At 47.5% G+C, this 14,488-nt stretch overlaps 1 protein-coding gene across 1 annotated transcript; it reads right to left on the bottom strand.

Moving 5' to 3' along the window:
* Window positions 1-895: 895 nt before the first annotated feature.
* On the bottom strand, window positions 896-3,972 carry LOC144123435 (uncharacterized). The gene is made up of 3 exons (XM_077656260.1): window positions 3,783-3,972; window positions 1,574-1,819; window positions 896-1,111 (listed from the first exon to the last, which is right to left on the bottom strand). The coding sequence occupies exons 2-3, from the start codon at window positions 1,763-1,765 to the stop codon at window positions 923-925; spliced, it is 381 nt and encodes a 126-aa protein (XP_077512386.1). The 5' UTR covers window positions 1,766-1,819; window positions 3,783-3,972; the 3' UTR covers window positions 896-922.
* Between the last annotated feature and the right edge of the window lie 10,516 nt (window positions 3,973-14,488).

Here is a 14,488-nt window from a genome sequence, read left to right as displayed (position 1 = left end):
GTACTGGAATGAAAGCTCGACATTGATACTCGATTTAATCTTTTACACAAAATGTGTCTCAGTCTCGGTAACAAAATATGGGTATAAGTATGGGCTGGACTGTACCTGTCAGGTTATTTGAAACCAAATATGTTTACAATTTATACTTGATTATTTGTGGTAGTATTTCATGAATGATGCTTTCTTGAAACAAATGGAATCACTTTTTTTTACTTAAAAACGAACAAAGTGGAACTTAATGACATTTAAGACAATTTACGCTTACGCAGCTACTAAAGAAAACCTCGACAGTAACACTTAAATTCTGGCGTCAGGCCCCAGACTTTCTCATCTGCCATGCACAATCACCTTGCCACCAGCTGCCATCACTTGTTAAAATATGTACTATTCCAACGTCAGCAATATCTGCGACACTTTTAGACCCTCTATCAAAGTATTTGAGCGATTCACTAGAACATGTAAATCTGTTTTGTGAGTGCAACTTGATGATGATGATTATGCAATAGTTGTCTCTTAAATTGGCAATGGGTACGCAGGTGACATTCGTGTGCTCCTGGTGCATTTGCTTGGAGAAGCCGGAGGTGGGCCTGAGCCGAACCACCTCTCATGAAACAGTCATCACTTTGTTTCTGGACGACGTCCCGGTGCCTCCCGTGCGATGCTACGGATGCACGGTTGATTATCTTTCAACGCTTTCGCGAGCTGCGGGTTCCGCCATTGTGTCGCACTCGCTGTGACAATTTTTGCGTACAATTGTGCTTATGTCTGTATGCATAGACTTACACAGAAGCTTAGCGATAGGCCTACTGTACCGATGCATTTTCATATCCATCGTGGTATTACCTGCACTCCTTTCACCGACCCCCCGCCTGGTTCGTCTTTCCCTGTCGCTTTTTTGCGGAATATATGCGGGTTGCTTCTCTCACCCTCGGCGTGGATTAGCGCTGAACTGTTTGCTGACTTGCTCCGAGCGCGACTTGCTGCGGTGGTAAATTGAGGGCAGCTCATCGCTGACAGTGAAGAGCTGGGCGTCGGCGCCGACTCCATGCTCTTCTTCGGTGGAGCTCTGGGCAGGCTCGGGGGCAGAAGTTAAGATCTCAGTGGTCTGTGCCTGCAATAACGAAGGAGTCATTCCCAATATGTCAGAATATCTGGTGCATGGCCTCTGAAAACTGCCGGACTGCTGTGCGTTTCCGAGTATTAGAGGTGGTGCTGGTGTACACCTTAAGATAAAGTGATATCGTCACAAAGCTACGAAGGATAGCTGCCACAATAGCGCACTTGGAAAGAACGACGAATTCTACAAACAGAAGTCGCCGGTCGGCCGAATTCGGAAGCACGAATACTTGAGATCATGGGTTTGTCTCCGCTGGAAGCGTGAACGTTGCTCGCGTAACTTTCAAATCCACTTCCACTCCACTATAGCATATCTGGTACCCTAAGAAAAGCATGTTGTGTAAAATAGGACAGATGAACCACCACATTCCAGAAGTGAACTTTTGGACACTCTACGTTATTCCATGCATGTTAGGCAGGAAGGCCGCGGAAAGCTGCAGGTGCGCGCGCGGCTTACCTGCATCGTGGTGTCGGCAGTGCTGGGTCGTGGACAGGGACAGAGCAGAGTGACGTGCGCATCTTGGAGCTGGCGTTGGCTGCAAAGGGTCACGCACCCCAGAGGTGATGGCAGCGTGTTTCTTGCCTCGCTGTGGTCCTGGGAGTTTGGTTGATCTGCTCTGTTGCCGTCAGCGTTGGTGGCGTCGGGCATTGTGAACAGCGGTTGAATCAGCTCCGGTATAGGCAGAGAGTACAGTGGTTTCCTCTGAGAGAAAAATCAACATAAAACAAGAGATATAGGAGTTGTGTACTGAAAAAAAAACAGTTGAATAAACAAGGATTGAGTGTTTAAGACAAAGAAATAATTAGAAATTTTTCGTAAAAGCTCCGTGCTGTTTAAGCAAAAGGCTGGTGGAAGTTTGGGGGAGAAATATTACACAATCGTTGCCGCGTGCAGACAATAGGAGAATTGAAAGAGATGGGAGAGGAAAGATTGAAAGACAAGACGCGCGTCGCAACAACCGCGCCATCTGAAGCGATGACGACGGTTTAGCAACAGATACACCCGGTGACAAGGCGCCCTTGCCACATTGGTGAGAGCTCCTAGATCCCAGCCCAGTAGGACCTGAAAGCCATAGCGAGAAAGAGGGTGAAGTCCGGGATTTTGTTTTAAATCTTCGTGATAAGCAGCCGCACACCGTATGATACGACAGTGGGTTATGACGCCGCTAGTGAGTTATAACACTGCGTATGTATAATGCTCACGAAAAAAGAACAAAAAATGCTTTGAGCACTCGAAAAAGAACCTCCGTATTGTCGACTGCCAACATTTATCTGATCACATCCTATCATAGCCCTGTTAAACGTTTTCTGTGGATATAAGTTTTGAATAGCGTTGAAGGGTGCTTTTTAACAGCTTGATTGCTTAGACACCGCAGTAAATTGTCCAACGGCTAGGAAATCGCTGCGGTTAACTTGCAAGATACAAGGAACCAGGATATATAATTTAAAATTTTGTCACAGGTGTTAAATGTGTTAAATGATGAGTTGAGCGAATGAAACTGAACAAAAAAGAAAACAAAATATTTAGTAACTGACAAGTGCTTCAGCGGAGAGGTAGTACACATGATCACGCCTTTTCAATGTACAGACTTGGTCAAATGTCTTCGAATGAAGTGATTTGGTTTAGAGGCCTAGAATGAGTCCTCTTTACAGCCCCCCTAAAGCCAAAAAAGCCTAAAAGGTAAGAATGATTACTCTCGCCGTTCAGTTTTCTGGGGATTAAGGGGTGTCACAATCTCTCTACTACACGGCTCAAAAGCCAACTCTGGGGCGTTTACGTTTAACCATTAGTGTACGTTAGACTACCAACATAGCAATTTCATGACTAAATTAAATATAAACAACTATGCTGAAAAAGCCTTGTTGAGCCACTGTGGCTCTGTGCTTATTTATTGAGAGGTGCGAGGAACTTGCTAATGGCGGTCAAAAGCTAGGAACGGCTCCGGCTATGTTGTTGTTGTTGCCTGAAAAGATGATGGCACATGCCCACGGTGGGGGATTGCCCAGGGTTTGGTGCAGATTCAAACAGGGGAAATCTCATCCAGGTTTATCTCAAGCGGCTCATAAATTGAGAGGATTCTGAGTGAAAAGGAAATCCTTAATTTTCTAGTCCATTCGCTCTGGAACAGTTCGATGCACTTAACGGAAAGGTTAAAAATGGTGCATGGGGTGAACGTCCCAAAGCGAATCAGGCTGTGAGGGATGCCGTAGTGGAGCGCTCTGGAAAATTTCGGCCAAATGGGGAACGTGCAATGACATCGTGCAGCACACGGGCCTCTAGCAGTTCGCCTCAATCGAAATGCAACAGCCGCTTCAGGGATTGAACCTGACAGCTAAAATGATCACTTTAGGCCTAACGTACCATATTGACTAGCGCTTGGCTCCACCGTAGCCTGTTTTTTGCTTATAAAAAGGTTGCAAAGAAGCGCAGTCATTTGCGCTCTAGTTGTTCTATCTGGAGCGCCCTGCATAACTGCCGGAACAAAAAGCACCGTCCTGCTAGAGAAGCTCGGTCGCATCGGTGGTGAACCGATGACCCTCGTATCACTTAGGACTCATTCGGAGCTGAAGCCTGACGCCGAAAAGATCGATGTTTGCCCCGAAGGAGCTCGACGTCAGAGAGCGTTGCCAAGAGAATGAGGCTGAGTGCAAAAAGGTTTCCTTACTTGGCAGATGTCGGCGAACTTCGGAGAGACGGCCCTCGAGGCGGCGATGAAGCAAGATCTCAGCGTCCTCACGTGGGAGACCCAGGCCCGGTCGCGCTGAAATATACCGGACACTCAATAAAGTTATTACTCACTGACTTGGCGGAGGTCGTATTGCTGAGCTGTAGGCACGCAGATAGGAACGACTGCAGAGCACGAGAGGAATGCGCGAGGAACGTGGCGATGAACGCGTGGCTCGAGCTGTTGGCGAAGCGAGCGGGTGAAAAAAAAAAGCCAAGGCTGAAAGCTGAAAGACAGTTTGCATCAAAACCAAATGACACTGGTTTAATTCGCGTTTTCTAAGAGTCTGAGGTGTTTTTCGCACGCTGCTCGGGAAAACCTTGTCGGGGGCGCCTTCGACATTGGACAATTCCTTGAACAATGCCTAAGCACAGCGTGTTTCAAGGGATCCTGAAATGATATGAAAGGTCATATTTTCCTGCAACAGATACGTAGAGGGGGCCTCTGTGGGTATTCGAATGAAATTTGCAATCTCACATTTGTCCCTACAATTTAGAAGTAATGTTAAATAATTTTTAAACTTGTTTTTGGAAGCAGCTCGCAACCGATTGGGACGCCACCTCACAGTGCATCCCCTACCCAGATGTCGTCAGCGGGCCAGCATGCGTGTTTCAAACTGAGGTTATGGAGAAGAACCTTAGGTAGGTTATGTATTAGTCACGGGGCAACATCAAGCGATTGTTTATATCTAGAGAAACGAACGAACGTTTCAAAAACGACAAACTTGTCCAAACAAGCAGGGCTGGGCATAGGCTATCAAAATCTTGATGATGTGAGATTAATTTTGAGCGGGTTTATGCAATTGCGCAAACAGTCTATGACAACCAATGCCAGGAACAGTTGACGCGCAGACCCACCGCGGTGGCTCAGCGGTTAGGGCGCTCGGCTACTCAGCCGAAGTTCCCGGATATGAACCAGGTCGCGGCATGGAACCCCTGGCATGGAACCAGTGCGGCGCTAATGAGTGTTCCTCGGCTGGAATGCAGCGCTGTGAACCCAGAAGGGCAGTTAATGAGGCGGTAGCCGCTTAAAGAGCACTGTGCAATTGCTGCTGAATAAATCCGCGCTGCGAAAGCCTGCTTCGCAGGCTTTGAACGAGCAGTCGTCGAATACCTCTGTCCTGGTGGAATGCCTGTCCTTTCGTCCTTTCAAATGCGCATTTTTACGTTCAAAGTTTCAAATCACATTGCCGATTAATAAAATTAAAAACACTGCTGACTTTCGATGTTGACGGCTCTTAATTTTTCAATATAACTTGCACCCTGGAATAAAAATAAAAAAGTTTATTCGTTAATTTTAGTTAACTAAACGTTGAATTACTGTTCTACATGTGGTAGACAATGTCTGCATTGATGTAAAATAAAGCTCAACAGACCGCACCAAAGCAGCTCTCATAGGTTTTAAATTGAAATACGAATAAATAAAAAAAATCAGCTCTCTATACGTAAAGCGGCAGAAATACGGGCAAAATGACGATTAAAGATAAATGAAACATTTCACTTCATTCGCTTTCGAGTACACGCTTGTCTTTCATTGAACTGCGTGGAATGTAGCAGGAACGGGGAGTGGTGCTGGCTGTACGCATTCTCCCATTTTGTTGGTACTGAAGCGGTGGTTGCAGCAAGTGGCAGCGAATAAACGGCCTAGCTATAAATGCACAAGAACACGTAAATATTTCCTAATAGACTTACGCTACCCGAGACTAATGATCTCTGTAGCGAATGTTTTTCCGCTCATCTCTGAGAGGCTGGTTTCTATTTTCGTCTTGCAGAGTAAAAATAAAATTGATTTCCCTTTTCTTCTCCACTGATCGTTTTTTTCTTTCCGAAGAAGATTTTTACGAATAGATAGCCTGAAGCTGCATAATTTTTCCACGATAAATCAAGTGCGCCATTTGAAATAAATAAATCAAATGAATATTTAAATGAACTAGTGAAATGCATGAGGCAAGGCCGGTAAGCAAAGCGCAACAGCGGATGCTCCCTGCTCATTGACTACCATGACTCCAAGCGCCTTAGTGTTCATTTTAATGCTTAGCACCAATGTTACGTACTGCTGTATCAATTCAATTGAATCGTGCATAATGCGTTCCTTCTGTTTGAAAAGGAGTTCCTACTGCCTTTGCGAACGAGTTTCATGCTAAAAAAAGGTATACAAGACTACTCGCTCGCGGAGCCTGTGCAGCACTTTTCGCACTCCTCATGAGGCCTGTCAAGCTGGCTTAGCCCTACTATGATTGCTGTTGTGGAAAAGCCACTGTGCTCGTACGCAGCTTTGTCCTTTTTTTTTTTTTGCAACAGTGAAAATGCTAGAATGAGGCCGTTCTTTGCTCAACAGGTTAATGAATTATAACTTTATTGAAAGCGGCGACCTCACTATTATTTGATTCATGTTCTTTTGTTGGCCAAAATTGCTGGTGGCTATGGAAGGGTTAGAATGCGGACAACGCACTGAATAATGAGGGGCTCGCAATTAAAATTTGTTTGGGCCTCTGGCTGACCGCCTCATGGTCTCGCTGTAGTTAGTGTTAATTGAAATTGTGCCTGCTTGCGTATTATTTTCATTTTGATTATCTACTCGGCCAGTTTTCAAGCGGGGCGCACTGTTTTATTTGGGATGCCCGTCAGCGTGTCGGCACGCGTGCGATGGCTTGGGCGGAAGCACTTTTACGGCGTTTATGGGGCATCGATCTTGGTGGTCCGTGCGCCTCGCTACGCGTGATTTGGTGGTGGAGGTGCATTAGGTTGGGCGCTCTCGTAAATGAATCAGATGTGGTCTAAATTAATGGGCAGGTTCGTCTTCACCCCCCCCCCCCATCTTTTATACTACCATGTGCCTCATACATCAATGTTGCCTTCGCAATTAAAACCAATCAATCCATCAATGAATTTTTTCACCCCCTTTGGAGATGGAAAACACCACATTGACGGAGGGATGGGAGCATTGCAAGAGTGGTCTGAGTAGAGGCGCTGATAAGCGTTATGGGCGCCATACACGCATTTACAAAGCACGTTGCGTCGCATTCAAGAAGATGGAATTCAGGCTTTACGCTGGTCTTGCGATTGGCGGGAGCGGTTGGGGGAGGAGTGGAAATATTCCTGGTGAGAGTTACGGAACAGAGTACGCCTATCGTATTTGCCCGTCTCAGGACCTAACATACAACTCTCCTATCTTGGAACCATTCACCAATACTTGCTGTTACATGCGAAGTCTTTATACGCAGCGACATTGCCCCTGTCGTCCGTCGGACAGAGCGTGCGTACGAGGGAGAAACTCACCAGAGACTTCCGGAATGAAGGCATTGTGGCAGGTTCCTCCTGAGTGCATCCCACTAAAGCGTACGTTTGAAATAGAAACTTTTTTGGCCTGCAGAACAGCACCATGACTAAATGGCGTCGCGACGCGGGCCCTGACGTCTTCTCAGCGGGTGGTCTCTACTACGTTTGAGAGAGAGTATCAGAAGTATGAAGCTCGAATGGCGCAGTGCACGAAGAGCCCGGGCTATTTGTTTCATGCTGAATTTATTTTTCCCGGCCTGTGTGAAGGAGTGATGTAGGAAGCGGATTTAAGAAAAATTTTGATCCCGCCTTAGTCACAGGCATATTACATGCAATAGTTCTTTACGGGGAGGAGAGGATAGCTCGTCAGACATTTTTGGCAGCTGCAATGCGCATATAACGAAAGAAAGCTGTTTAGAGCGCAGCTCTTCGGCTTTTGTTCCCGCATTCCATGTCATAGTCGGCGTTGGCGTTGTGGGCGTAGCCAGTTTTTCATGCCTCCGCTCTCGTGGTGGCAGGTATCTGGCACGTGAAAGTGGCTAGCAGCGTAACACGCCACCTGCCAGCCGCAAATGACTGCGCTCAAATTTCGCATTATCGACTATCGTAAGCGTCTGTCTTTTTTTTTCTTTTCATCGTGCAGGGTTATGTTGCATTCGACCTAGAGCTGTCCTGACGGTGACGTGATAGAGGTGGGCGAGAACTCTGGGAGTGTTTGTATAATACTGCGCAAAGAAGAAAGTGAAGCAGGTGCAAAAAAGAAAACCTGGTCGCGATTAACTATTTGCATTATTGTTAGGGTTTGACCCACAAATGTTTAGCCTGTTCTACTGCTTGAGAGCAGGAACAACTTTTTTTTAAAGAGCAAAAGATCCTCAAGGGTATACTGTCCAAGAGTCCACGGGCCTGGACATCACGGAGAGTTCGGTCCACTAGCCATGTTTGGCCAGCTGGTTGAGCAACTCGCAGAGTTGTCTCCCATAAGGAAGGGGATGGGTTGCGTTTTGGGAGGAACTGCCTTGGGTTGGGGGCATTGCTACATGCAGTGCTTGAGGGTGGCCTTGGCTGCTTACAAGTTGAGCAGAGTGGGAGGGTAGAGGGGGTAGCGATGAAGGAGGTAAGGATAGATGTAACAGTTTTTCTGCACTTGCCGCGAAACTGCAATGTATGTTGTAGTGTACGGTACGGATAGATCTTGACGAAACCAGTAGTATGTTTGTAGGCGAGAACGAGCACCCAGGAAGACAACAGATTTGGTGCGCGTGGTACCCGGTGGGTGCGGTAGAAATTGGTTTCGGATCTTCACGACAACCCCTTCAGATCAGTACCTGCCAAACCTCTAGGGAGACAACGCGCAGCGCTGAACTAGTTGCGAACGTAGTGAGAAAACTTAAGCCAGTGCTTTGGTCCCGTAAACTGTTATGATTAAGAGCCTTGGGTTGTCTTTAGCCACGCTATCGTTTGTTCGAAACTGGAAAAGAAATCCACTTGACAAATGCAGCAGCGCCGCATGGATTAACAGGTGGGCAAACATCAAATAGTTCCGTGATGCTGATACTTCTGCGAGAGTTTATAGAATTGCATGAACCTGTTATGGCAGCCAATGCAGGGCGAGAGGCATGAAAATCCTCACGCATGAAGCCGTTTATTAGCCATTACCGCCACTGCGCTGCAATTGTGGGCTGCTGCTGTAGACCAACCGCGCCTTTAAGAATGCATTCACACGACTGCCAAACGGGATCCAAGCCATGGAGGCAGGGCCAGGGCACAGTTAGCTGCCAGCACGTATTGTCAGCGTCGATACCCCAGCACATACGGCCAGAGAGCTGCGGACGAATGCACTGGACTGCTTTCCAGTCGAACACGTAGGGCCCACCATGTCTAGAGCCGCAGCCAAGTCGTGCTACCACGGCTGTCGTAGTCACTATCGCACATCATAGTTGGAAACAACACTTGGGAACGCGTTCTCAGCAGTCACCAATGCGGCCGCGGTCGGTAAAAGCGGCTTCGAAGCAGGCAGTGCACGGAGTGGCCATCAGTCATTGAGAGCAGGATAAGCACTGATTCGAGAACCACGCCTAAGCTTCTTCCAATGAGCTCGTGCGCAGCATGGCGCGGACCAAAGAGCTCATGTATACGGAAAGTTCGAAACCACAGAAGCTTGATTGGTATGACGCAACAATTGACGGCGGGTTCATTTTCCCACTTGCAAAGGCCCGTGCCAAATCGTTGTGTATTTCTTGGGAACACCCGTTGCTCCATGCAGATCTTGTGGCCTCAATTCACGAACTGATGATAGTGTGCCGAACACATGCCTGCGCTTATGCGTATAAAAGATTTTTAATGTGATTTCTTCGGAATGCTTCATTTTTTTTAGGAAATTTATTACCAATAATATTGAGGTCATGCCCTGTGATCGGATAGCTGGGGATGCGCTCCGCCTTCGCCAGACACAGGGCCGACACTGTTGCAGTACAAACTCAGTCCAGACGGAGATTATTTAAGAATAAATTCCCGGTGAGCGCGCCTTTTTGACTGTCGTTGTCCGACGGTCTCTGGTGTTTGTGGGGTGGCGCGCTCCCAGGCCCGCTTCTCGGGGTATGGCAGGCGGCTATGGTCTCGTATCGAAACACAGCAGCTTGCACCCGAGAGGGGCCTGCTAACGAAGCTGCTGCGCCTCACGCTCCAGCTGGTGGAGCGAGCGCCACAGGCCGAGGACCCCGCAGGCCGATCGGTGGTTTTCACGCCATGCATTCCGCCGCTGCTTGCGCTCGGCCCTTCGGCAGCGGGACTCAAGGCGGAGATGGCTGTCAGCCCGTACGAGGTCACTCCTGCGTAATACGGACAGAGTGCGCCCGTGGACATGAGTTGACTCAAGACGAATGCATTCACAAGCCTTGTACTTCAGTCGCATTACTGATCACTCTGAACGGCGTTAACTTTCGCAGTCTTCATTCTACTATTTTGGTTCTAAATGCTACTTAATAGCGAAAACCGAAATGATGCCAGCTACACTTAATTTCCGAATTTGATTCCTCAGTGTGGTAATTTTTTACAATTGAGGCTTGTGTAAATCTCACTGCAGCGAATTGCTGTACACCAGTTCTAGCAAGTGTAGCTGGCCGATTAGTACTGCATCAGGTCTGTGCACGAAGCTACTTCACGCTTTCGAGAAAAAATCTTCATCAATTTCAACGCTGGGTAATGGGAGGCACCGGGCTTCATGAAGTGCCAGATACGGTCGATATAAGGAAGCCATGAAAATGCTGTGTGAAAATTCTACATCATCATGGCTGACTTTGAAATGCTGCCAATTTTACTCTGATAGGCCAAGAGTCACTGAGAACACTTCTTTATTCCATACCTTTTCACGGGGAAACTGAAGTCGGGCAGGAGTCAATGCCGCTTTTATGAAGCTTGCCGTTTCCGTGTTTCTGAGCGTTCTCTCACTTCAGGCAAGGGCAGGAAGTTTCAGTTTTGTGTCCTGTGCTGTACGCAGAATACTATCGGGACCCAGCCGACAACACAGCGTTAGCGGTGCTTTGTGTTACTGCTTTTCATTTACTGGACCGTATTTAGACACATGTGCACGCGTATACGTACACACGCCAGTACGCATAAATACAGATACGAGCACACTCAAGGTAGTCGCGTCCGAAATGGCATTTGTCATGAGATTCACAGAGAAGTCACATGTTTGGCATTTTTTTTGTGATCTTTGTTGTTTTCATGAATCATACGTGCTCTGCTTCACTCACCGGCAAGGTGGATCAGCAGTGAGCTGGTTGCTGACCTGCAGCCAGAGCCAATCGGCGGGGTCGTAAATCGCCGGCAGCTCGTCCCTGACGGCGTGCAGCTGGACGCTGGCGCTGTCTGCGTGCTCTCGTTCGAGACAGTTGAGGGCAGGATGGACGGCCGCGCCAATGTACCCGACCATCTGCATGCATTAAGAGCGAGATTAGTGTCAAGATGTGAAAATATCACTACCAGGGCTTCTGATAGCGACCCTGCTACAGAGATGCAATGCAACGACTTCCGTTGTGATCATATTCCCTTTATCTTCGTCGCTGTTTCTGACTGTTTGAAGCGACACCATGCTCTCGCCGCAGCTCGGCTTGAGCATACCACAAAGAGCGAAAAAAAAACAGCGACAAACTTAAATCAGAATGGTTAAAATTGTTCTGAACCAGTGTATTCCTGCTTATTCAAAGTGGCACTGGACAGGATAAAGGATAGCTAGCTCGATTGCGGTCTTGAGAAAAGATTCGCTTCACACAAAATAAGGTCATGGATAATTACGCGAAACTACAGCGCACACTACGCACAAAATAATTGCGAGCCTAAGAATCTACCATAGCTTTGATCCGGTGGGTTTTTGCATTTTAAGCTTACGTATACTGTGCGCTACAATTTTCCAGAATGAATTGATATCGATTCGCCTCGCCATCCACGCTGGTGAAAGTCATAGGTTGTCGTCAAACCGAAATTTTCCCCAGTATTTCAGGCGGTCTTAAGTTTTACACAACAGGCTTGTTGCTTTTCTGTGTTATTTCTTGTAAGTTATCTAGAAAAACTTAACAAATTTTCTTCGTATAGTTTCAATTACGAAAGGTGAAAAGCCAGCGCGGATGAATTAAAGAAAAATTTTCAAGATCTTATCGCTTGAACCTTTGCTGATACACATGCGCGGCATGTTTCGACTCGCTTCGATTGCGACCTCAGTCTACAGTACACTGATGGAACTGCAGAATGGTTGAACCAAGCCTATAAAAGCTTTAGGCATAAAACGCTTTTGTTCTGGCCCAGCCCATTGTTAGGTTTTGGGAAAAAACCTGCCAGCTATTTCGGGAAAACAAAAAAAAAATAAAGCTGGAGGGAACACTTAAGCTCCCCCTTAATGTTATGACGCGATAGCGTAGTGGTCTAATTCCCATATCTGCAGAATGTCATTCTCTAGATTCATAGATCCCTGGGAGTCCTCATACTCCTCTTGGCGCATTAAGCGATGCGCCACTGCCCTGTGATGGCAGGCGCTTCCAGCGGTGGGCCTTGTGTAGCTCAGGTTGCTCTTCCCGAGCGAGCAATCGTTAACGTAACTGACACCTGCCACGGTGGGCAGTTTGCTTACTATCTGAGGGGCAGGCTGCGATGGTACAAGGTCACGTGACCTAGTTGGCGCACCTGCTGCCTATGTCGCTCTCTGGGCTCCACCCGCCAGAGTCATGCGAATGAATTTTCGCTCGCAACGCAAACAAGGCAGGCGACGCCGACGACGCCAACACCAACGCCGGATTTTCTGGGTAACGGGACCTTTAACGCTAATGCGTTAATACAACTCCCATCTCTTCATCCAAAGGGCCCATGTTTGAAAACTTCCAGGATGTCACTCGAGGACTTCTCGCAGCTGCAAGAAGTGTGACGTTTGGTTTTCTTTGACCACGAAGGGAACTAGTTTACACATTTAACACAAGAGCATTAGTACCCTGCATTCAGAACAAATATCCGGCGTCGGCGTCAACCGTCCGAAGCCTGACAACCTCGCAGCCAGAGCGGCCGGAGCAGCTAGTTAAACCGCTCCGGCTGCTGACGGGATATGACGCGAATGACGCGATATGGTATTAACGCTATTGCTTGATAACGTTAAGCCAGAAGTGTCCTCTCCAGCTTTTTTTTAATACCGAGGCATGGGTTTCCTGTAACTTGATGCAACGGTGATATCCGCTATGTGATTATAGATTTATGAACAAAAATACAACCCACTCATTCATTTTTCTAATTAGGATTTAGTTCTTCATGGTTTTATGTTGGACATTATGTCAGAGGACCTTAAAGAGTAGTAACTGAACAAAAAATTAAAAGCGACCCCGTTAATTTCTTTATGGCCAGGTAAAGGATAAGCATGCGTGAAAACTTTGTTAAATATTTTTGAAAGTCAGAAATTTTAGTGTTTCTTTGGCTTTAGTAGTCGAAATATGCTGTGTTCTGTCATCTACTTGAATTAGAGAGAAAAGAATATGACATTCCGACCGAAGTCTCGTGAGAAAGAAACGCGCGTTTCGGGGCCGACTTCAGGTTTGAATGGATGAGGCAAGAGAGATGTTTCTTAAACTTTCTTTTCGTACACAGTGGGGTTGCGAACAACACGTGTACGCGGGATTGCGGTGGACGACCTTTGCAGCGTCACGGCGGCCATATGTACATAGCGATGGAAGGCAGCCTTGAGATCTGTCTACGTTTCCAAGTGTGTTTTGTATGGGTCAGCGTTACATGTCCTAGAAAATAATTGAGTTCATTCGCAGGATTGTCAATCTGTAAATGGGTGGCGGCAAAGATAAAATGGAAGCAGAGATGCTGCCGACATGAAGCACATGGGAGACCACAGGCGGGTGTTTCGCATACCTGCGTCGTGGCGTCGGCAGTGCTGGGCCGTGAGCAGGGACGGAACAGCGTGACGTGCACGTCTCGGAGCTGGCGGTGGCTGTGTGGAGCCGCGGACACGACAGACGTAGGCAGCGCGTCACTCAGCTGGCGAGTTTTTCCGGAGTCAGGCCTTTCGTCACTGTGACGCTCACCTGCGGTGAACATGTGTGCTTCTCTGTTAGTCTGTGCTGAGATTGAACACAGAGACGTCAATCACAAGTGGTCACTCACCTGGAAGGAAAACGAAGAGAGCACCCTGATCTGGAGCAAACTTGTCTTTCGCTGGATCCAGGCTGCAGAGATGAGAAATGTGCGAGACATTTTCGAGCCAACCCAGCAGCTCTGACATTTGGGACACAAGCTTCATTTTGTGGCAACAAGAAAAGGCCATCTGCTGTGCTGCCCAGAGCTTCGCCTGGGTGCGAGTCATGAAAAACCTGACCAGGATCGTCCGAATAAAAAAACTTACTCAGATGGCACTAAGCAGATGTAAGAAAGTGGCCGGCTAAGCATTGTGAATTGATTGTGGGGTTTAACGTCACCACATTGGCTGCGAAAGATGCCGTAATGGAGGCCTTCAGATTAATTTTACCAAGCTGGTGTTCTTTAATGTGCACTGATATTAATCAACACAGAGACTCCTTCGCCGTTTAGCCTCTATCGAAACGCGGCCGCCGCAAGAAATTGGAGACAAGCGCGTCTGGATCAGCATAACCCAGCTGAGGGGTGTGCCTTTGTGGCTCTTTGCTGTGTCACTTTAGGGATCTGCGTCTGAACGCTACCACCGCAGTTTTTTTTTATACGTTAACATTAGAGGTCCCACCGTGTCCGGTGTTAGGCGGCGTAGCGTTATGTACACTTACCACCTGCCATATGCCACGTTTGGCAGGTGGCAAAAGGGGAAGAGAGAAATCTTTATTTGTAGGGGATATTAAGGAGGGGCCTGAC

The sequence above is a fragment of the Amblyomma americanum genome, chromosome 3, assembly GCF_052857255.1.
Source record: "Amblyomma americanum isolate KBUSLIRL-KWMA chromosome 3, ASM5285725v1, whole genome shotgun sequence".
Lineage (NCBI taxonomy): Eukaryota > Metazoa > Arthropoda > Arachnida > Ixodida > Ixodidae > Amblyomma > Amblyomma americanum.
This window is presented reverse-complemented; position numbering and strand designations above follow the sequence as displayed.